At 44.5% G+C, this 22,501-nt stretch overlaps 1 protein-coding gene across 1 annotated transcript in view; it reads left to right on the top strand.

Annotated features, from left to right (window-relative positions):
- LOC311144279 (netrin receptor UNC5C-like) overlaps positions 1-22,501 on the top strand; it is a gene marked incomplete at its 3' end in the record, with an annotated part of 327,628 nt that overhangs the window by 91,054 nt on the left and 214,073 nt on the right. The window contains exon 2 of the mRNA XM_084180292.1: positions 11,114-11,350. Coding sequence (XP_084036418.1) covers positions 11,114-11,350 — 237 coding nt within the window. The remainder of the gene's footprint in view (positions 1-11,113; positions 11,351-22,501) is intronic.

The raw sequence follows: 22,501 nt of genomic DNA, 5'->3' as shown, positions 1-22,501 counted from the left end.
AGGATGAGTTGATGAGCGAGGTGAGGTAAGGGAGAAGGTCTCCGGAAATGGTCTGGAGAAGAGAGGAGGGGATAGGGTCAAGCGGGCAGGTTGTTGGGCGGCCGGCCATCACAAGTCGCAAGATTTCATCTGGAGAGAGGAGGGAGAAAGAAGTCAAAGCATAGGGTAGGGCAGTGTGAGCAGGACCAGCGGTGTCATTTGACTTAACGAACGAGGATCGGATTTCGTCAACCTTCTTTTCAAAATGGTTGACGAATTCATCCACAGAGAGGGAGGAGGGGGGGGGAGGAGGATTCAGCAGGGAGGAGGTGGCAAAGAGCTTCCTAGGGTTAGAAGCAGATGCTTGGAATTTAGAGTGGTAGAAAGTGGCTTTAGCAGCAGAAACAGAGGAAGAAAATGTAGAGAGGAGGGAGTGAAAAGATGCCTGGTCCGCAGGGAGTCTAGTTTTCCTCCATTTCCGCTCGGCTGCCCGGAGCCCTGTTCTGTGAGCTCACAATGAGTCGTCAAGCCACGGAGCTGGAGGGGAGGACCGAGCCGGCCGGGAGGATAGAGGACATAGAGAGTCAAAGGATGCAGAAAGGGTGGAGAGGAGGGTTGAGGAGGCAGAATCAGGAGATTGGAGGGAGAAGGATTGAGCAGAGGGAAGAGATGATAGGATGGAAGAGGAGAGAGTAGCGGGAGAGAGAGAGCGAAGGTTGCGACGGCACATTACCATCTGAGTAGGGGCAGAGTGAGTAGTGTTGGAGGAGAGCGAGAGAGAAAAGGATACAAAGTAGTGATCGGAGACTTGGAGGGTAGTTGCAGTGAGATTAGTAGAAGAACAGCATCTAGTAAAGAGTAGGGGGGGACGGTGAGAGGGTGAGGTCATAAGAGGAGAGGAGCGGAAAGAAGGAGGCAGAGAGAAATGAGTCAAAGGTAGACGTAGGGAGGTTAAAGTCACCCAGAACTGTGAGGAGTGAGCCATCCTCCGGAAAGGAACTTATCAAGGCATCAAGCTCATTGATGAACTCTCCAAGGGATCCTGGAGGGCGATAAATGATAAGGATGTTAAGCTTGAATGGGCTAGTGACTGTGACAGCATGGAATTCAAATGAGGAGATAGACATATGGGTCAGGGGAGAAAGAGAGAATGTCCACTTGGGAGAGATGAGGATCCTGTGCCACCACCCCGCTGACCAGATGCTCTCGGGGTATGCGACAACATATGGTCACACGAGGAGAGAGCAGTAGGAGTAGCAGTGTTTTCTGTTGTAATCCATGTTTCCGTCAGCGCCAAGAAGTCGAGGGACTGGAGGGTAGCATAGGCTGAGATGAACTCTGCCTTGTTGGCCGCAGAACGGCAGTTCCAGAGGCTGCCGGAGACCTGGAACTCCACGTGGGTCGTGGGTGCAGGGACCGCCAGGTTAGAGTGGCAGCAGCCACGAGGTGTGAGGCGTTTATATAGCCTGTGCGGAGAGGAGAGAATAGGGATAGACAGACACATAGTTGACAGGCTACAGAAAATGGCTACAATAATGCAAAGGAGATCGGAATGAAATGAACTAAACATCTGGGAAAGCGAGAGAGCGGGGCCTCCCTCACTTACGTTTCACTGAAACACCCAAATATAACTCTCCCAACTTCCACCTCAGAAACTATAATTGTTGTAAACTACAGCGGTTCAATGTTTTCTAGGAATAGACTAAATTAGTTTATTCAGCTAGCTAACTTGGTACAGTATTCTTCGTTGAAAACCGTACAGGGCACCAAATCCTATGACGCCACAGCCAATTAGCATGCCAGCCTCCAGCAACATGGTTTAGCACCAATACTCGGCCACAACAAGCCACCAGTGTTTCAACACGCCAAGCAGATCATCCGTGTCCGTGTCTAACGTTGTGTAAAGTTCTGGGTTAGTCCCGACAGCTTGAGCGAGTCTGTCGTCAACTTATTCAGCCAGTTAGTTAGCTAGAATAGTTTGCATACTAGCTAGCCATTGCTCTCTGCCAACGAAAAAAAAAACTCCTCCCACGGCACGAACACACAGAGAGAGCCAAGCTAACGTTAACTAGTCACCCATGTCCCAAATTCCCTTGAATGACTCTGGTTACCAGTATGTAAAAAAAAAAAACACAAATGTAGGTTATAACTTACCCCTAGCAGCTACTGTTAGCCAGCCAAGTGCAAAGCTAGCCACTGAATCGACTCAGCCAGTTCGCGTCTGTTCGCTAGGTCGTTCCAGCTATTGTTTAGTTAGCTATCCAGGTAGCAACAAGCTAACTACATTTTGAATACAATAGCTACTAACTACCTAACGCCAACGCTTCAGACAATGAGGTTAGAAAAACAGCTGAATGGTAGGCAGCTAGCTGGCATAATTACAGGTACTCTCAAGCGTGAAACAACTATCCACAGTTGCTAATAGTTACCAGTAGCTACCCGCTAGCTAGTCCAGGTAGTGGGTTAGCTAGCCTCGTGCTTCACCGGGCTCAGCCGAATACAATACTTACCTACAATAACTACAATAACCTACGATAACTACAATAACCCACGATAACTACCTACAATACCTATCTACAATCTAAATACATGTTTAAGCTTTACTCGACCCCATATAAGCCATATAAGCCAAGCTTACCTCCCGCCAGAGAGAGACACAACCTCACCCGACGACTCTTACTGTAGAACTGTAATTGACATCATTGATGTCATGGCTTTAGAAGCTTCTGATAGGCTAATTGACATCATTTGAGTCAATTGGAGGTGTACCTGTGGATGTATTTCCAGGCCTACCTTCAACGGCACGTTCTGTCTCCTAGAGATCGACGTACTTTGGTGCGAAAAGTGCAAATCAATCCCAGAACAACAGCAAAAGACCTTGTGAAGATGCTGGAGGAAACAGGTCCAAAAGTATCTATATCCACAGTAAAACGAGTCCTATATCGACACAACCTGAAAGGCTGTTCAGCAAGGAAGAAGCCACTGCTGCAAAACCACCATAAAAAAGCCAGACTACGGTTTGCAACTGCTAAGATGGTACTTTTTGGTACGGTTTGCAACTGCTAAGATGGTACTTTTTGGAGAAATGTCCTCTGGTCTGATGAAACAAAAATATAATTGTTTGGCCATAATGACCATCGTTATGTTTGGAGGAAAAAGGGGGACGCTTGCAAGCCGAAGAACAGTGAAGCAATGGGGTGGCAGCATCAAACTGTGGGGGTGCTTTGCTGCAGGAGGGACTGGTGCACTTCACAAAATAGATGGCATCATGAGGAAGGAAAATTATGTGGATATATTGAAGCAACATCTCAAGACATCAGTCAGGAAGTTAAAGCTTGGTCGCAAATGCGTCTTCCAAATGGACAATGACCACAAGCATACTTCCAAAGTTGTGGCAAAATGGCTTAAGGACAACAAAGTCAAGGTATTGGTGGCCATCACAAAGCCCTGACCTCAATCCTATAGAAAATGTGTGGGCAGAACTGAAAAAGCATGTGCGAGCAAGGTGGCTTACAAACCTGACTCAGTTACACCAGCTCTGTCAGGAGGAATGGGCCAAAATTCACACAACTTATTGTGGGAAGCTTGTGGAAGGCTACACGAAACGTTTGACCCAAGTTAAACAATTTAAAGGTAATGTTATCAAATACTAATTGAGTGTATGTAAACATCTGACCCACTGGGAATGTGTTGAAATAAATAAAAGCTGAAATAAATAATTGTCTCTACTATTATGACATTTCACATACTTAAAATATAGTGATGATCCTAACTGACCTAAAACAGGGATTTTTTATTATGATTAAATGTCAGGAATTGTGAAAAACTGAGTTTAAATGTACTTGGCTAAGGTGTATGTAAACTTCGACTTCAACTGTATATATATATTTCTTTATAAATATATATATTTACAGTTTATATACATGTAAAGTGTTGGTCCCATGATTCATGAGCTGAAAATGAAATAATCTCCAAAATATCGCTATTTTTAAAACAAGCCATAGTGTTACGCTATGGTTCAACCCAGCACTCAGAGAAACAAACACGACTAAGGGAGTGGAGGAAACAAAAATTATTTTAATAAAAGTTCAATTTGTCTTAGTCCAAAAAACAACTGAAGAAAAGGAACAGAGTGGGCTAGTCGGCTCCGGAGGAAGGAGAGGCTGAGGCAGGCAGGCAGGCAGGGAGGTATGTCTGAACTGAAGACAAAACAAACGACAGGTTAAGGAGAGTAAAAAGCCAGGCTGAAGACTAAGATAATATAACTTTACTGGTGAGCCAAGTTACCGCTCTAGTAAGAACAACGATCTGGCGCCGGTGGAGAGCCATGCCCAGGAATTAGTAGTGCAGGTTGATGAGAGAATAGGATGCAGCTGCGTAGGCAGGAATCACTGGAAACAACCCGCAGCTGCACAGGAGAGGCAGATCCTGAGCACGCTCCCTGATCCACTCCATACACACCCACATAAAGGGGACAAACACACATACAGATACAACAGACAAAGAGGGGACAAAACAAGGAGGAAGGGAAACAGAAAAGGGAGAGACAAGCTGCCCACATAACAGTACCCCCCCCCTCAATGGTCGCCACCTGGCGACCCACCAGGCCTGTCAGGGTTGTCGTGATGGAAGTCCGTGATCAGCTGAGGATCCAACACAAAACGCTTAGGGACCCAAGACCTCTCCTCTGGTCCATAACCTTCCCAATCGACTAGGTATTGGAGACCCCTACCCCGCCTCCGAGAGTCCAGGAGCCTACTGACGGTGTAGGCCGGATGGTCGTCAATGAGGCGAACAGGTGGAGGTGGATCAGCCGGCGGACACAAAAGGCTGGAGGACACAGGTTTCAGTTGGGAGACGTGGAAAGTAGGGTGTATCTTCATGGCTGAAGGCAACTTCAAACGAACCGCAGCGGGGTTAATGATGGACTCCACCACAAACGGACCCAGGTACCGAGGAGACAGCTTGCGTGATTTGGTACGAAGAGGTACGTTCTTTGATGACAGCCAAACCTCTTGACCAGGATGAAACACAGGTGCGGGAGTCCTGCTCCTATCCGCTGTCGTCTTGTTCCTGTCGGTGGTCCGAAGCAATGCTTCCCGAGCGTCGCTCCACACTCTCTGGCAGCGGCGGAGGTTCTCCTGAACCGAAGGAACAGCCAATTCCTTCTCCTGAGCAGGAAACAGAGGGGGTTGATAACCCATGGTAACCTCGAAGGGTGAAAGACCGGTGGCAGAGGTGGTGAGGGAGTTGTGGGCGTACTCTATCCAAGGCAGATGTTTGGCCCAGGATGATGGATGTTGAGCAGCCACACAACGAAGGGTTGCTTCGAGGTTTTGATTGGCTCTTTCTGTTTGACCGTTGGTCTGGTGATGAAACCCTGAGGACAGACTAACGGAAGCACCCAAAGCAGAACAGAAAATCTTCCAAACACGGGAAGTAAACTGTGGGCCTCTATCAGATACGATGTCCACAGGTATTCCATGGGGACGGAATACATGTTGGACTAGGAGGTCCGCTGTCTCACTGGCAGACGGTAATTTTGGTAATGCTATATAGTGGACAGATTTAGAGAATCTGTCCACAATGGTAAGTATAGTATCATTACCTTCAGACTTGGGTAGGCCGGTGACAAAATCCATGGCAATGTGGGACCAGGGACGGCTGGGAACTGGGAGGGGTCGCAGCAGCCCCGAAGGGGACTGATGGGAGGCTTTGCCCCGAGCACAGGTTGAACAGGCTGCCACAAAAGCCCGAACGTCAGTTTCCATTGAAGGCCACCAAAAATGTCTCCTAAGCAGCGTCAACGTGCGTCTCATCCCAGGGTGACCAGCAAAACGGGAGGTGTGAATCCACTGCAACACCTGAGACCGGACCGTCTCGGGAACAAAGAGTAGGTTGGGAGGTCCATCACCCGGTCCCGGGTCCGTGGCAAGTGCAGTCTTCACAAGAGACTCGATCTCCCACTGTACTGCCGCCACGACGCATGAGGAAGGCAGGACTGCCTCAGGCTCGCTGGTCTCCGAAGGGTCAGCAAACTGGCGGGACAAAGCATCTGGTTTAACATTTCTTGACCCCGGTCTGTATGTAAGAATAAAGTTAAACCTACTAAAAAAAAACACCGCCCATCTGGCTTGGCGTGAGTTGAGTCTCTTAGTGGCTTGGATGTAAGCCAAGTTTTTGTGGTCTGTCCAGACCACAAACGGCAGTTCAGCTCCATCCAGCCAGTGCCGCCATTCTTCCAGTGCTAGCTTAACCGCCAGCAGTTCCCGGTTTCCAACGTCGTAATTCCGTTCTGTGGGTGACAATTTCTTGGAGAAAAAAGCACAGGGGTGAAGCTTTTGGTCAGTGGGGGAGCGCTGGGAGAGGACTGCTCCCACACCTGAGTCCGACGCGTCCACCTCCACAACAAACTGCAGAGAGGTATTGGGGTGTATCAACACGGGGGAGGTGGAAAACAGTTCCTTCAAAACCCCTACCGCCTGGTCCGCCTCACGGGACCACAGAAAAGGGACTTTTGGGGATGTGAGTCTAGTAAGGGGTGCCACCACTTTACTAAAACCCTTAATGAATCTACGGTAGAAGTTAGCAAAGCCCAAAAATCGTTGAAGTTGCTTACGGGTGGTGGGTGTGGGCCATTCCGTCACTGCCCGGATCTTCTCGGGGTCCGCCTTCACCTGCCCGCTCTCAATTATGAAACCAAGGAACGATGTAGACTGTTTGTGGAACTCACACTTTTCTGCTTTGACGTACAGCTTGTTCTCCAAGAGCCGTTGAAGGACTTGACGGATGTGTGACTCATGCTCCTCGGGTGACTTGGAAAAAACAAGAATATCATCCAGGTATACAAAGACAAAACGGTTCAAAAAATCCCTAAGAACATCGTTCACCATGGCTTGGAAAACAGCAGGGGCGTTTGAGAGCCCAAAGGGCATGACCAAATACTCAAAATGTCCCAGTGGAGTGTTGAAAGCGGTTTTCCACTCATCTCCCTTTCAGATTCGGACAAGGTGATAAGCGTTCCTGAGGTCGAGCTTGGAAAAAACTGTGGCGCCATGCAGAGGTTCAAAAGCTGAGTTGATGAGTGGAAGGGGATACTTGTTTTTAACAGTTATGTTGTTTAAACCCCTGAAATCGATACAGGGGCGTAACGACTTGTCTTTCTTTTCCACGAAAAAGAACCCTGCACCCAAAGGAGACGACGAGGGACGGATTATGCCCGAGGCCAGAGAATCCCCAATATACTGCTCCATTGCCTCTCTTTCCGGTCGGGACAGATTGTATAAGCGACTAGAGGGCAAGGGAGCACCAGGAAGCAGTTCAATAGGGCAATCATAAGGCCTATGTGGTGGTAGAGACAGAGCCTTGTCCTTACTGAAAACCTCCGCTAAGTCATGGTATTCTTTGGGGACAGATGACAGATCGAGAGGAGCTGAGGGATGAGTTGGGTTACACTTAGTGGGGGGAACCGCTGATCTAAGGCACTCTGAATGGCAGTTAGTGCTCCAACTGAGAATGGTGTGACGTGTCCAATCAATTTGTGGGTTGTGAAGAGCCAACCAGGGGAAGCCAAGGATTAGTGAGGTAGCTGAGCCAGACATAACTCTTAACTGAATGCTTTCACAATGATTGCCAGAAATCACTAGGGAAAACGGGGGAGGTTTGATGAGTTATCTCCGCAAGGAGGCGCCCATCAAGGGCTGTGACCCGAATGGGGGTAGGTAGTGGCTCCATGGGGATACGAGCTTGTGTAACGAACTGGTGGCTAATAAAGTTGTCTTCTGCACCTGAGTCTATGAGAGCTGAGAGTGGCAGGGAATGACTCTGGAAACGTAAGGTTACAGGTACTTGTAATCGGGGAATGACGGGTTCCGGATCTAACTCTGGGCTCGCAAGTAGACCCACCGTTACGAGCGAGCCTTGTCTTTTGGGCCGCTTAGGGCATGTAGCCAGAATGTGTGTGGCGTCTCCACAGTACAGGCACTCACCTGCCTGGAGGTGCCGTTGCCGCTCTGCTGGAGGTAGTTGAGCTCGACCCACTTGCATTGGTTCCTCCTCTGTGCTCGGGATGGGATCAGGAACAAGAAGCTGCCGGCTCCGGGGAGGCGAGACTCGAGTGGTTGAAGGCTGGGGAACTCGTCCTCCTAGATGTGGCCGACCGCCTCTCTCCCGACGCCTCTCCCGCAACCGGTTGTCTAGCTTAATGGACAGGGAAACGAGAGAATGTAAATCATGTGGCTCATCACGAGCAGCCAGTTCATCCTTAATGGCTTCATTCAAACCGTTTAGAAATGCTCCTTGAAGTGCCACATTGTTCCACTTGGAGTCCGCTGCCAACGTCCAGAACTCAATAGAGTACTCTGCCACACTGTTAGAACCCTGCCTCAAATTAAAAAGTATCTTGGAGGAATTACCCACATGGTCAGGATGGTCAAAAACAGTCTTCAATTTAGCAGAAAAATCAGCAAAAGTCAATCCAGTCAAAGTTTGATCTGAGCACACAGCCTCAGCCCAAACCAGAGCTCTCCCTCTTAACAGCCCCAGAACATAATGTACCTTAGAGGAATCAGTAGAGAACGACAGTGGTCTCTGCCAAAAAATCAAGTCACACTGAAGCAAAAATCCCCGGCACTTGTCCAATTCTCCATTGAACGGTTCAGGCGACGTGACAGGGGGTTCCCGACGGAACGAAGCCTGCATAATGTCCGAGGAAACAACTTGGGGTGCATCAAACTGGGGGTCAGAGAGAGATGGAGAACTGATAACAGACAATTTAGAGACTTGTGTAGTTAACTGAGTCACCTGGTTCAGCAATTGATGATTATCTTCCACAAGAGTCCGAATCAATTGGTCATGCTGTCCTAGCAACGTTCCTTGAGCCTGGATAGCTTGTTGGAAGCTGTCTTCGTTTGCCCCGTGCTGTTTCTCTGTTGGGTCCATGGCCAGATCGTTCTGTTACGCTATGGTTCAACCCAGCACTCAGAGAAACAAACACGACTAAGGGAGTGGAGGAAACAAAAATTATTTTAATAAAAGTTCAATTTGTCTTAGTCCAAAAAACAACTGAAGAAAAGGAACAGAGTGGGCTAGTCGGCTCCGGAGGAAGGAGAGGCTGAGGCAGGCAGGCAGGCAGGGAGGTATGTCTGAACTGAAGACAAAACAAACGACAGGTTAAGGAGAGTAAAAAGCCAGGCTGAAGACTAAGATAATATAACTTTACTGGTGAGCCAAGTTACCGCTCTAGTAAGAACAACGATCTGGCGCCGGTGGAGAGCCATGCCCAGGAATTAGTAGTGCAGGTTGATGAGCGAATAGGATGCAGCTGCGTAGGCAGGAATCACTGGAAACAACCCGCAGCTGCACAGGAGAGGCAGATCCTGAGCACGCCCCCTGATCCACTCCAGACACACCCACATAAAGGGGACAAACACACATACAGATACAACAGACAAAGAGGGGACAAAACAAGGAGGAAGGGAAACAGAAAAGGGAGAGACAAGCTGCCCACATAACACATAGAAAGCTGGTTGCAATTTCAGTTTAATCCACCGGAAATGACAGAACAAATATTAGAACAATTAATATGGTTAAACTCAAATATACAAATTGATAAACAATTACATTATAAAAAATAACAAAGACTGTATAATCTTTTTAAATGATATCATAAATAGCACTGGGGGAGTTATGTAACACATACAGTTAACAAAAATATATGGAAATGTCTGCTCTATCCAAAATTACAACCAATTGATTGCAGCATTACCGCAAAAATGGAGGAGGCAAGTGGAAAGGGGATAAGGTAAGGAACTTGTCTTTTGGCCCTGCATTAAAGACCAAAATTGGCTGAAGAAAATTGTGATAAATAAAAAAGTATACCAGTTTCATTTAAGAACCAATACATGAACAGCTGCACCATACAGGTTGCAAAAAAGTTGGGAGGAAATTTTCGATGTACCGAATCCATGGTACATGGTTTATGAACTGATACAAAAAATGACGCCGGATTCAAAACTTAGACTTTTCAATGTAAATTATTATACAAAATTCTTGCAACCAATATAATGTTATATATATGGGGGATACAACCATCCCAGCTCTGCAGATTTTGCTGCGAAGAGACAGAATCATTAGATCACTTGTTTTTGTAAAAATCTGCAGTTTCCAGCAACAATAGCCATTTACAACATTAACAATGTCTACACTGTATTTCTGATCAATTTGATGTTATTTTAATGGACAAAATAATTGCTTTTCTTTGGAAAACAAAGACATTTCTAAGTGACCCCAAATTTTTGAACTCTCCACTTCTCTCCACTGACTCTTTTGTAGAACCTTCATCAGAGAAAATGTCAGAACTGATTATAATGAAAAGCTTTTCCGTTACCATGACTAATTCTGAATTGCACTTATGTGAAGAAGAGCCAATTGTTGTTCATTTAATTTGATTTTGTGAAGTTGTTGTGTGGTGGTCATATTGAGGACAAACACGATTGATAGGTATTTGCAGAACAATTGTCTGACATACACTGAGTGTACAAAACATTAGAACACCTTCCTAATGTTGAGTTGCCCTCAGAAAAGCCTCAATTTGTTGGGGAATGGACTCTACAAGGTGTCAAAAGAGTTCCACGGGGATGCTGGCCCATGTTGACTCAAATGCTTCCCACAGTTGTGTCAAGTTGGCTCGATGTCCTTTGGTTGGTGGACCATTCTTGATACACATGGGAAACTGTTGAGCGTGAAAAACCCAGCAGCGTTGCAGTTCTTGACACAAACCTGTGCGCCTAGGATCTACTACTATAACCCGTTCAAAGGCACTTACATTTTTTGTCTTGCCCATTCACCCTTAAAAATCCTTCTTTAACCTGTCTCCTCCTCTTCATCTACACTGATTGAAATGGATTTAACAAGTGACATCAACAAGGGATCATAGCTTTCACATGGATTCACCTTGTCAATCTATGGCATGGAAAGAGCAGGTGTTCATAATGTTTTGTACACTGTGTATGTATTGTAATGCTGATATTTAGTATAATGTTTAACCTCTTATTTATATCTCTCTATATATTTTTTTTTTCTCTCTCTCTTCCTCTGTCTCTTTCTTTCTCCCTCCGCATCTCTCTCTCTGCAGTGAGAGATGAGGATGGCTTTCTGGGGTTGAGGGAGCTGCCCGAGACATTTCCCTCGGACCCCCCGGAGCCACTCCCCCACTTCCTGATGGAACCTGAGGAGGCATACATCATCAAGAACAAACCTGTCAATCTCTACTGCAAGGCCACACCCGCTACTCAGATCTATTTCAAGTGTAACAGTGAATGGGTCCACCAGAAGGACCATACGGTGGAGGAGAGAGTGGATGAGAACTCAGGTCAGTGGGAGATGGTGATGATGATATGATGATGGTGATGATGGTATTTACATATTGTCTGAAACAGTGCTTCAAAGTTAGGTGAAGTTAGTGAGATCGGCTGCCTTGTCCACGAAGGTTTGCTAAAGAACCCGAAAGCCAGGCCACCGAAGTGACATAGCACGAGTAAGTGCCTTTGTTTGGTATCCTCTGTACTTAGTTAGTCACATGTCACCAGCTGAAGTGGACAGACAGAAGCAGTCGGACACAGGATAGATGTTTCCCCCGATCGTTCCGTCAGACATGTCTGCGGAAAACTGAGTCAGCCTTCACCGAGGAGCTCCAGACAGAATGTTCCTGAGAAAGAGAACCCTCCTAATGCATTAGTTCTGAGGCTTGAGAAAAAAACAAAAAGACCAGATCAGAAGTGACTGCCCATCTCAGTGTTGAATTTATTTGGAGAGAGGACTACACTGCCTATTTGCCTCACTGTGTCTTTCTCCCAGACAACATTTCCATGTGGGGCCCATATGGGTTAATGAAGGGCTGTTCCACAGGCCCCATGACAGAAACATTTTACATTTTAGTCATTTAGCAGACGCTCTTATCCAGAGCGACTTACAGTTAGTGAGTGCATACATTTTTTCATACTGGCCACCCGTGGGAAACGAACCCACAACCCTGGCGTTGCAAGCGCCATGCTCTACCAACTGAGCTACACAGGGCCCTAACAGGGACCAACAAAGTGTTGTCCTCAGTATACACATTGGCCCCACATGTGGTTGCCATATTGGGATTTATGTGGGTTAATGTTGGGCTTCATAAATTGCCCAAGATGCTGCTTCCCAAACAACCTTAAGAGATGACAAAAGCAGTTTTCTTTATCAAATAAATCAGATCAAATGCAATGCAGGAACTCTGATTAAAAGGATAGTTCAATCAAATGACAAATGTACACATTGGTTTCCTCACCCTGTAAACAATCCCGAAAATGTGCATGTCAGCAGTGACATTCTCAAGATAGAGGACTTTCAGTACAGCAGTGTTCCTGCGGGGATTTGCTTCCATTCAGCCACAAGAGCATTAGTGAGGTCGGGCGCTGATGTTGGGCAACTAGCCCTGGGTCGCAGTTGGCGTTCCAATTCATGCCAAAGGTGTTCGATGGGGTTGAGGTCAGGGCTCTGTGCAGGCCAGTCAAGTTCTTCCACACCGATCTCGACAAACCATTTATGTATGGACCTTGCTTTGTGCACAGGGGCATTGTCATGCTGAAACAGGAAAGGGCCTTCCCCAACTGTTGCCACAAAGTTGAAAGCACAGAATCGTCTAGAATGTCATTGTATGCTGTAGTGTTAAGATTTCCCTTCACTGGAACTAACGGGCCTAGCCCGAACCATTGGTGTAAAGTACTTAAGTAAAAATACTTTAAAGTACTACTACTTACAGTGCATTCGGAAAGTATTCAGACCCCTTGAATTTTTACACATTTTGTTACGTTACAGCCTTATTCTAAAATGGATTACATTCAGTTTTATCCTGATCGATATACACACACGATACCCCACAATGACGAAGTGAAAAAAATAAAAATGGTAGATTATTTTGTAGATTTAAATAAAATAACTACCAGTAAAAGGTTTGGACACACCTACTCATTCAAGGGTTTGTCTTTATTTTAAAAAAAATTTACATTGTAGAATAATAGTGAAGACATCAAAACTATTAAATAGAATCATGTAGTAACCAAAAAAGTGTTAAACAAATCAAAATATATTTTATATTTGAGATTCTTCAAATTGCCACCCTTTGCTTTGATGACAGCTTTGCACACTCCTGGCATTCTCTCAACCAGCTTCATGGGGTAGTCACCAGGAATGCTTTTCAATTAACATGTGTACCTTCTTAAAAGTTAATTTGTGGAATTTATTTCTTATTTCTTAATGCGTTTGAGCCAATCAGCTGTGTTGTGACTTGGTAAGGGTGGTATACAGAAGATAGCCCTATTTGGTAAAAGACCAAGTCCATATTAGGGCAAGATCAGCTCAAATAAGCAAAGAGAAATTCAAGAACTTCTTTAAGTGCAGTCGCAAAAGCCATCAAGCGCTATGATGAAACTGGATCTCATGAGGACCGCCACAGCAAATGGAACACCCAGAGTTACCTCTGCTGGTGAAGATAACCACTACTAAAGGACACCAATAAGAAGAAGAGACCTGCTTGGGCCAAGAAACACGAGCAATGGACATTAGACAGGTTGAAATTTGTTCTTCGTCTGAAGTCCAAATTGGAGATTTTTGGTTCCAACCGCCGTGTCTTTGTGCGACGCGGTGTGGGTGAACGGATGATCTCTGCATGTGTAGTTCCCACCGTAAAGCATGGATGAGGAGGTGTTATGGTGTGTGGGTGCTTTGCTGTTGACACTGTCTGTGATTTATTTAGAATTCAAGGCACAGTTAACCAGCATGGCTACCACAGCATTCTGCAGCGATACGCCATCCCATGTGGTTTGGGCTTAGTGGGACTATCATATGTTTTTCAACAGGACAATGACCCAACACACCTCCAGGTTGTGTAAGGACTATTTGACCAAGAAGGAGAGTGATGGTGTGCTGCATCAGATAACCTGGCCTCCACAATCCCCCGACCTCAACCCAATTGGGATGGTTTGGGATGAGTCGGACTGCAGAGTGAAGGAAAAGCAGCCAACAAGTGATCAGCATATCTGGGAACTCCTTCAAGACTGTTTGAAAAGCATTTCAGGTTAAGCTGGTTGAGAGAATGCCAAGAGTGTGTAAAGCTGTCATCAAGGCAAAGGGTGGCTATTTGAAGAATATCAAATTTAGAATATATTTTAATTTGTTTAACACTTTTTTGCTTCCTACATGATTCCATATGTGTTATTTCAAAGTTTTGAAGTCTTCACTATTATTCTACAATGTAGAAAATAGGAAAAATAAAGAAAAACCTAATGAGTAGGTGTGTCCAAACGTTTGACTGCTACTGTACGTATTCAGGCTCTTGCTAAGAGACTCAAAATTGAGCTCAGGTTCATCCTGTTTCCACTGATCATCCTTGTGATGTTTCTACAACTTGATTGGAGTCCACCTGTGGTAAATTAAATTGATTGGACATGATCTGGAAAAGCACACACCTGTCTATATAAGGTCCCACAGTTGAAGTGCATGTCAGATCAAAAACCATGCCAAAGGTCAAAGGAATTGTCTGAGAGCGCCGAGACAGGATTTTGTTGAGGCACAGATCTGAGGAAGGGTACCAAAACATTTCTGCAGCATTGAAGGTCCCCAAGAACACAGTGGCCATCATTCTTAAAAGGAAGAAGTTTGGAACCACCTAGAGCTGGCCGCACGGCCAAACTGAGCAATCGGGGGAGAAGGGCCTTGGGCAGGGAGGTGATCAAGAACCAGATGGTCACTCTGACAGAGCTCCAGAGTTCTTCTGTGGAGATGGGAGAACCTTCCAGAAGGACAACCATCTCCGCAGCACTTCACCAATCAGAACTTTATGGTAGATTGGCCAGACGGAAGCCACTCCTCATTGAAATGCACATGACAGCCCATTTGGAGTTTGCCAAAAGGCACCTAAAGGACTCTCAGACCATGAGAAACAAGATTGTCTGGTCTGATGAAACCAAGATTGAACTCTTTGCCCTGAATGCTAAGCGTCACGTCCAGCGGAAACCTGGCACCATCCCTACGGTGAAGCATGGTGGTGGCAGCTTCATGCTGTGGGGATGTTTTTCAGAGGCAGGAACTGGGAGACTAGTCAGGATCGAGGGAAAGATGAACAGAGCAATGTACAGAGAGATTCTTCATGAAAACCTGCTCCAGAGCGCTCAGTGCCTCAGACTTGGGCGAACGTTCACCTTCTAACAGGACAACGACCCTAAGCACACAGCCAAGACAACGCAGGAATGGCATCTGGACAAGTCTCTGAATGTCCTTGAGTGGCCCAGCTTGAGGCCTGACTTGAACCCTATTGAACGTCTCTGGAGAGACCTGAAAATAGTTGTGTAGCGTCACTCCCCATCCAACTTGACAGAGCTTGAGAGGATCTGCAGAGAAAAATGGGAGAAACATCCCAAATACAGTTGTGACAAGCTTGTGGCGTCATACCCAAGAAGGCTTGAGGCTGTAATCGCTGCCAAAGATGCTTCAACAAAGTACTGAGTAAAGGGTCTGAATACTTTTGTAAATGTGTAGTTTCAGTTTTTTATTTTTAATAAATTTGCAAACATTTCTAAAAACCTGTTTTTGCTTTGTCATAATGGGGTATTGTGTGTAGATGGATGAGGGGGAAAAAACGATTTTATCCATTTTAGGATAAGGCTGTAACAAAATGTGGAAAAAGTCAAGGGGTTTGAATACTTTCCAGATGTAAGTCGTTTTTTCAGGTATCTTTACTTTACTATTTATATTTTTGACAACTTTTACTTCACTACCTAAAGAAAATTATGTACTTTTTACTCCATACATTTTCATTGACACACAAGTACTCGTTACACTTTGAATGCTTAGCAGGACAGGACAATTGTCATCCCTACTGCCTTTGATCTGGTGGACTCACTAAACACACATGCTAAGTTTGTAAACTATGTCTGAGTGTTGGAGTGTGCCGCTGGCTATACGTAAATTAAAAAAACAAGAAAATGGTGCCGTCTGGTTTGCTAAATATATGCAATTTGTAATGATTTTTACTTTTGATACTTAAGTATATTTAAAACCAAATACTTTTAGACTTTTACTTTAGTAGTATTGTACTGGGTGACTTTCACTTTTACTTGAGTCATTTTTATTAAGGTATCTTTACTTTTACTCAAGTATGACAATTGGGTACTTGCAGGTAGCGTTCTCCTGGCATCCGCCAAACCCAGATTCAAACTTTACACCACTCAAGCTGATGCTTGGCATTGTGCATAGTCATTTGAGGCTTGTGTGTGGCTGCTCGGCCATGGAAACCTATTTCATGCAGTTCCCGATGAGCAGTTATTGTGCTGACGTTGCTTTCAGAGGCAATTTGGAACTCGGTAGTGAGTGTTGCAACTGAGGACAGACAATTTTTACGCGCTTCAGCTCTCAGCGGTCCCGTTCTGTGAGCTTGTGTGGCCTACCACTTCGCGGCTGAGCTCCTAGACGTTTCCACTTCACAATAACAGCACTTACAGTTGATCGGGGCAGCCCTAGCAGGGCAGAAATGTTACGAACTGACTTGTTGGAAAGGTGGTATCCTATGACGATGCCACGTTGAAAGTCACTGAGTAAAACCATTCTACTGCCAATGTTTGTCTATGGAGATTGCATGGCTGTGTGCTCTATTTTATACACCTGTCAGCAACAGGTGTGGCTGAAATAGCTGAATCCACTCATTTGAAATTTTCCCAGCTTGATTGCTAACCTGCACAATTTTGGGAATTTTATTAATAGTGGACTAATGAACAAAATACTACAAAATACTACTACAATATCCCTTTCATAGCACCTACCACTCCATTCAGGAAAGCCATTTCGACTCATTTTGTTCCATCGCCTCCACATCGTGGACAGTGTTCATAGGAAAATCAGCCCCCCCTCGGCATGTCTGAGTCCGTCTGCAGATCAGAATTCTCCTCTGCCTTTTTATGTTTGATCCGGGCCTGTTCATAGATAGCTGTGAAAAGAAAACATAATTAAGTATTTAGGCTACTGATCCAGTGCAATATTTCGGTCTTTATCCAATGACTCTTAATGGTAATCGTAGCTGGTACCTAGTTTGGTTAACCTTTTGGGCCAGACATGGACAAACCCATGTGGGCTACAACATGGGTCCCTATATTGACACAGGCAGCCCAATTCTGATGATTTTCTCCACTAATTGGTATTTTGACCAATCAGATCATACAGGTCGTCAAATCAAAGGCAATTTCACGAGGTTGGAGTAATGACATGTTGAACTACTTAAGACATTGGCTCGAATCTATGTTGTGCCTTTAGATTTCGAGAAAATGAACAACTACGGAAGATTTTTCACTTCTCTCATTGACTTCTCAAACCCCGGCCTGGTCTGCTTGGTCTGCTTCGCAAGCGTTCCCAGAAGTCATACTGTACGGTCTTTGGTCCTGTCAAATTGTATTTACCTTTGTACAAAGATGGCTTGAAACTTGGACTGAGTAGGCCAACAGACGATAAATACAGCGAGAGCAAGCTTGTGTGCTAACGTTAATGTAGGTCCCATGCAAAGCAAGCTAGCTAGATAGCGCAACAAGGCCGGCAATAGTTTGTGCGTGACTTACGCTGCTAGTTAGCTAGCTAACGCAAACCAGTGTGTTGTGAACAACATTAGCGTCAGCAACAATAGTGGAGTCGGCAGTTCACCTTCAAAATAAAAGTCCCCCATTGAAACTGATGCAAATGACTACAAATAGAGAAAACATGCCACAATTGGGCTAAATCATGCTAAACAAGGGTGGAATGTTGTTATATAAATTCAGCAAAAGACAATAATTAGTTAACTTAACAAAAACACTACAGTTTTTGCACTGTGGATGTATTTGAATTCAGAGTTGCATTGGGGGTATACTTATATGCAGTGTACAGCCTAACCTATGGATTGTGCACCCATGAAATAGGGGTATCAGCCTAAGAAATTGGAAATCATTTGGGGTCTCAACTTACTTACATTTCTGAGTTTGGAAAACCCTGTGGTGGTAGTAGGTGCCAGGTGCACCGGTTTGTGTCAAGAACTGCAACACTGCTGGGTTTTTCACGCTCAACAGTTTCCTGTGTGTATCAAGAATGGTCCACCACCCAAAGGACATCCAGCCAACTTGACACAACTGTGGGAAGCATTGGAGTCAACATGGGCCACCATCCCTGTGGAACACATTCAACACTTTGTAGAGTCCATGCCCCGATGAATTGTGGCTGTTCTGAGGGAAAAGGGGGTTGCAACTCAATATTAGGAAGTTGTTCCTAATGTTTGGTATACTCAGTGTAAGTATGCCCTCAATTCTATTCTGAATTCAAATACATTCACAGTGCAATTTCAACTGATTACATTTTTTGGGGGGTCAAGTTAACTAACAATTGTATTTTGTTTAATTTATATGACAACATTCCAACCTTGTTTAGCATTATCTAGTCCAATTGTGGCATGTTTTCACTATTTTTATACGTTTGCATCAGTTTCAATAGGGACTTTTATTTTGAAGACGAACCGCCAATTCCACTATTGTTACTCACGCTAATATTGATCACAACACATACATCTAACTCGTCAGCACACGTCATATCGCTCAACCCCAAGCCAACAAAACTGATTAGCTAACGAGTAAACATGAAATTTAGCCAGTTCCACTTACCGGTGGAATTACTCTGTAGATTAATCCGATTTCCAGCTCCCGTGGTCTTGCCTGGACATACAATGCCTTCAGAAAGTGTTCATACCCCTTAACTTATTCCACATTTTGTTGTGTTACAGCCTGAATATAAAATGGATTTCAATTGATTTTGTTTCTCACCCATCTACACACAATACCACATAATGACAAAGTGAAAACATGTTTTTAGACATTTTTGCAAATGTATTGAAAATGAAATACAGAAATATCTCATTTACATAAGTATTCGCAAAACCCCTGAGTCAATACATGTTAGAATCACCGTTGGCAGTGATTACAGCTGTGAGTCTTTCTGGGTAAGTCTCTAAGAGCTTTGCACACCTGGATTGTACAATATTATTTTTACAATTCTTCAACCTCTGGTTGTTCATCATCTCTAGAGAGCCATTTTCAAGTCTCGCCATAGATTTTCAAGCCGATTTAAGTCAAAACTGTAAGCAAATCCAGTGTATATTTGGCCTTGTGTTTTAGGTTATTGTCCTGCTGAAAGGTGAATTTGCCTCCCAGTGTCTGTTGGAAAGCAGACTGAACCAGGCTTTCCTCTTGGTTTTTGCCTGTGCTTAGCTCTCCCAAATCCTTGCAGATGACAAGCATACCAATAACAAGATGCAGCCACCACCATGCTTGAAAATAATAAGAGTGATACTCAGTGATGTGTTGTGTTGGATTTGCCCCAAACATAACACTTTGTACTCAGGACTTAAAGTTAATTTCTTTGCCACATTTCTTGTAGTTTTACTTTAGTGCCTTATTGCAAACAGGATGCATGTTTTTGGAATTTGTTTTATTCTGTACAGTCTTCCTTCTTTTCACGCTGTCATTTAGTATTGCGGAGTAACTACAATGTTATTGATCCACCCTCAGTTTTCTCCTATCACAGCCAATAAACTCGAACTGTTTTAAAGTCTGTTTTAAAGTATGTTTTAAAGTCACCATGGTGAAATCCCTGAGTGGTTTCCTTCCTCTCCGACAACTGGGTTAGGAAGGACGCCTGTATCTTTGTTGTGACTGGGTGTATTGATACACCATCCAAAAGTGTAATTAATAACTTCACCATGTTCAAAGGGATATTCAGTGTCTGCCTTTTTTTTTTGACCCATGTACCAATAGCTGCCCTCCCTGGTCTTTGTGGTTTAATCTGTTTTTGAAATTCAATGCTTGACTGAGGGACCTTACAGATAATTGTGTGCGTAGGATACAGAGATGAGGCTTACCATGACAAATGGGTTGAATACCGGTAGTTACTGTCAGCTTTCATTTTGTATTAATTTGTAAAAACATAATTGTACTTTGACATTATGGGGTATTGTGTGTAGGCCAGTGACATAAAATCTCAATTTAATACATTTTAAATTCAAGCTATAACACAAGGGATGTGAATACTTTCTGAAGGCACTGTATACAACTACATCGTTTAGCGCCTGAATTTGAAATTCCATCATGTGCCCCTTGCTCCTCAAAATATTGAATGTGCATGTGCCCTTAAACAAATGTGTGACTGCACCCACGAGCGGCTTTTCAGACAAAAAAATATATTAATTGGATTTGAGTCTGCCGAAGACAAAAACAAACAAAGACTTCACAAAGTCATAATATATGTACAAAGTGTTCCAAACTGTTTCGGATGGGAAGCATGCGGACGCCTTTACAGTCATTAAAACAAACATCAAGCCTACGCCTTTTCTTCTACTCTCCTTTCTTTCTCCCTTTGTATGTATTCCCTTCTTTCTGTCTCTTTCAGGGACGTCCTGTTCAATAGGGCGATATGGGCGACGCACTGCCAAACGGGAAAAGGAAGGGATTTTTTTTCTAATCAATTATATCACGGCAACAGTAGTTATCAGTGTTGTAATCTGATCTGACTGCCACTAAATGTCAAATCAGGCTAAAGTCGTGCTTCAAATGGCCCCGCCCGTTTTTGGGCGATTTCAGTCAGGTTGAAAATCGCCCAGAAGTCTCTCATAGCCTGTCATGTAAAATCTATTTTTTTCAAATTTCAAAGCTTTCAATACATTCTCTATGGGTGTCTGTGGGCTTGCACTTACGCGCTTTCGTCATACGTGACGTAACCATGAACGTAACTAAGCAAATAGCGGCTAGCAGCGTCTCTGTTGCGACCTGCAATGTGGCGTTATTTTATGTTTTTAATTTGTACACTTAGTGGCGTTATTTTATGTTTTTAATTTGTACACTTAGTTTACAAACATTCTGCCAACCATGGATTTCCAGTGGTGGGTTTTGGACTGATCTTGTTGATCGTGTACATACCCGCTACGAACGGACTAAATAATGAAAACGTTGCTGGCAGCGGAATCCAATACAGCTGGGAGACTTGGCTGGATGACAGAGTCCCGGACAGAGAAGTGGAGCCGGCCGGCTTCACCCTGGTCGGAGCGGACCTCGATCTGACAGTCACAGGGAAAATCGATCCTGGTAAGAGAGCGACTCTGTACCCCCGAGCCCCGACATTGAACTGCTTTCTGTGTCACTGCGACCTTACTATCTGCCCCGTGAGTTCCCCCAATTGTTTGTTACCGTTGTGTACTGTTGATAATCACAAGTTTACTGGAGAACTGAGACCAAGTAGAGACTTTGGACAGGGTGGATATGGTATAATAAAGGCAGTTTATTCAGAGGTAAAGATATCTGGAATCGCGTGCACAGACTCGTTCGTCAAACTCTTAGGGAGCTATCTGAAGAGAGCCCCGAAAACATTGTGTGCTGACATTTTATACAATAAATGATGTAGGTTGAATCTAGTAGTTCTGATCTTCTGATTGGTCCTGATGAGTTGGGCGAGGTCCCCTCCACTGTTGCATTGGCTCTGAGTCGGGTTCTCTGTCTTCAAATGTTCAGCCTAAAGAGAGGGGATTTTTGTGTGTGTGTGTGTGTGTGTTTAACAGTGATGATGTGTGTGTGTGTGTGTGTGTTTAACAGTGATGATGTGTGTGTGTGTGTGTGTTATCAGTGATGATGTGTGTGTGTGTGTGTGTGTGTGTCCTCAGAGCAAGAACTCGTGAGTTGGAAGAACTGAGAGACCTATGGCGTGGGTGTTGTCCTTGGCCACCTGCTGACAAGGCTGACAAGCTAGGACTCTTTTGTCCATTGTTATAGGATAGGAACAGCATTGATTGAAAACAAACGCCCAACACAAAATGGGTCATGCACAAGATTTTAGTCAGACCAAGCTATAACATTATATATTTACTACGACAGTACATTCAACCAAAAGCTAATATAACAAAGGCATCAGAGATTATTTATAATCTGTCACAGAAACTGGAATCCATCTCCCCAGATCAGTCAATAAATGCTTCTGGTATTGACTTATATGCTGCCCCTGTCTTCATGTTGTTGCTGGACATATCTTTTTTAAAATGTGTGTAGGTCACCTAAATCATCAGAAAAATTGCCCCTCCTGAGAATTTTTTCAGGAGCCGCCACTGGTCTCTTTTACCCCTTTTCTTCCTCACTTCATAGCCAATCACTTGTCTTCCAGCTCTGGGAATCTTTTCCAAATTCAAAGAATTTGAGAAGTATTGTGAGATCCCAGGGAGCCAACGGAGAGCTAATTGTGTTGTTTTTGTACTGCAGCAGTTTCAGTACACACACAGACAGCAGGCAGATGCATGCACTGCCTGTTTGAGCAAAACAAATGGATTGTAGGAAAAGCGTGAGGCTTCACCGGGGGAAGGTGACATCTCCACAGCTGTTTAAATCAGCCAAGCTTCCACCTCTCCAGAAAGACAAAATGGAAGCGTACAATGTGTCAGACCAAG

This window comes from Coregonus lavaretus, assembly GCF_964263955.1.
Source record: "Coregonus lavaretus genome assembly, chromosome: 17".
Lineage (NCBI taxonomy): Eukaryota > Metazoa > Chordata > Actinopteri > Salmoniformes > Salmonidae > Coregonus > Coregonus lavaretus.
Note: the sequence above shows the minus strand (reverse complement) of the source record. Positions and strands in the feature narration are given on the sequence as shown.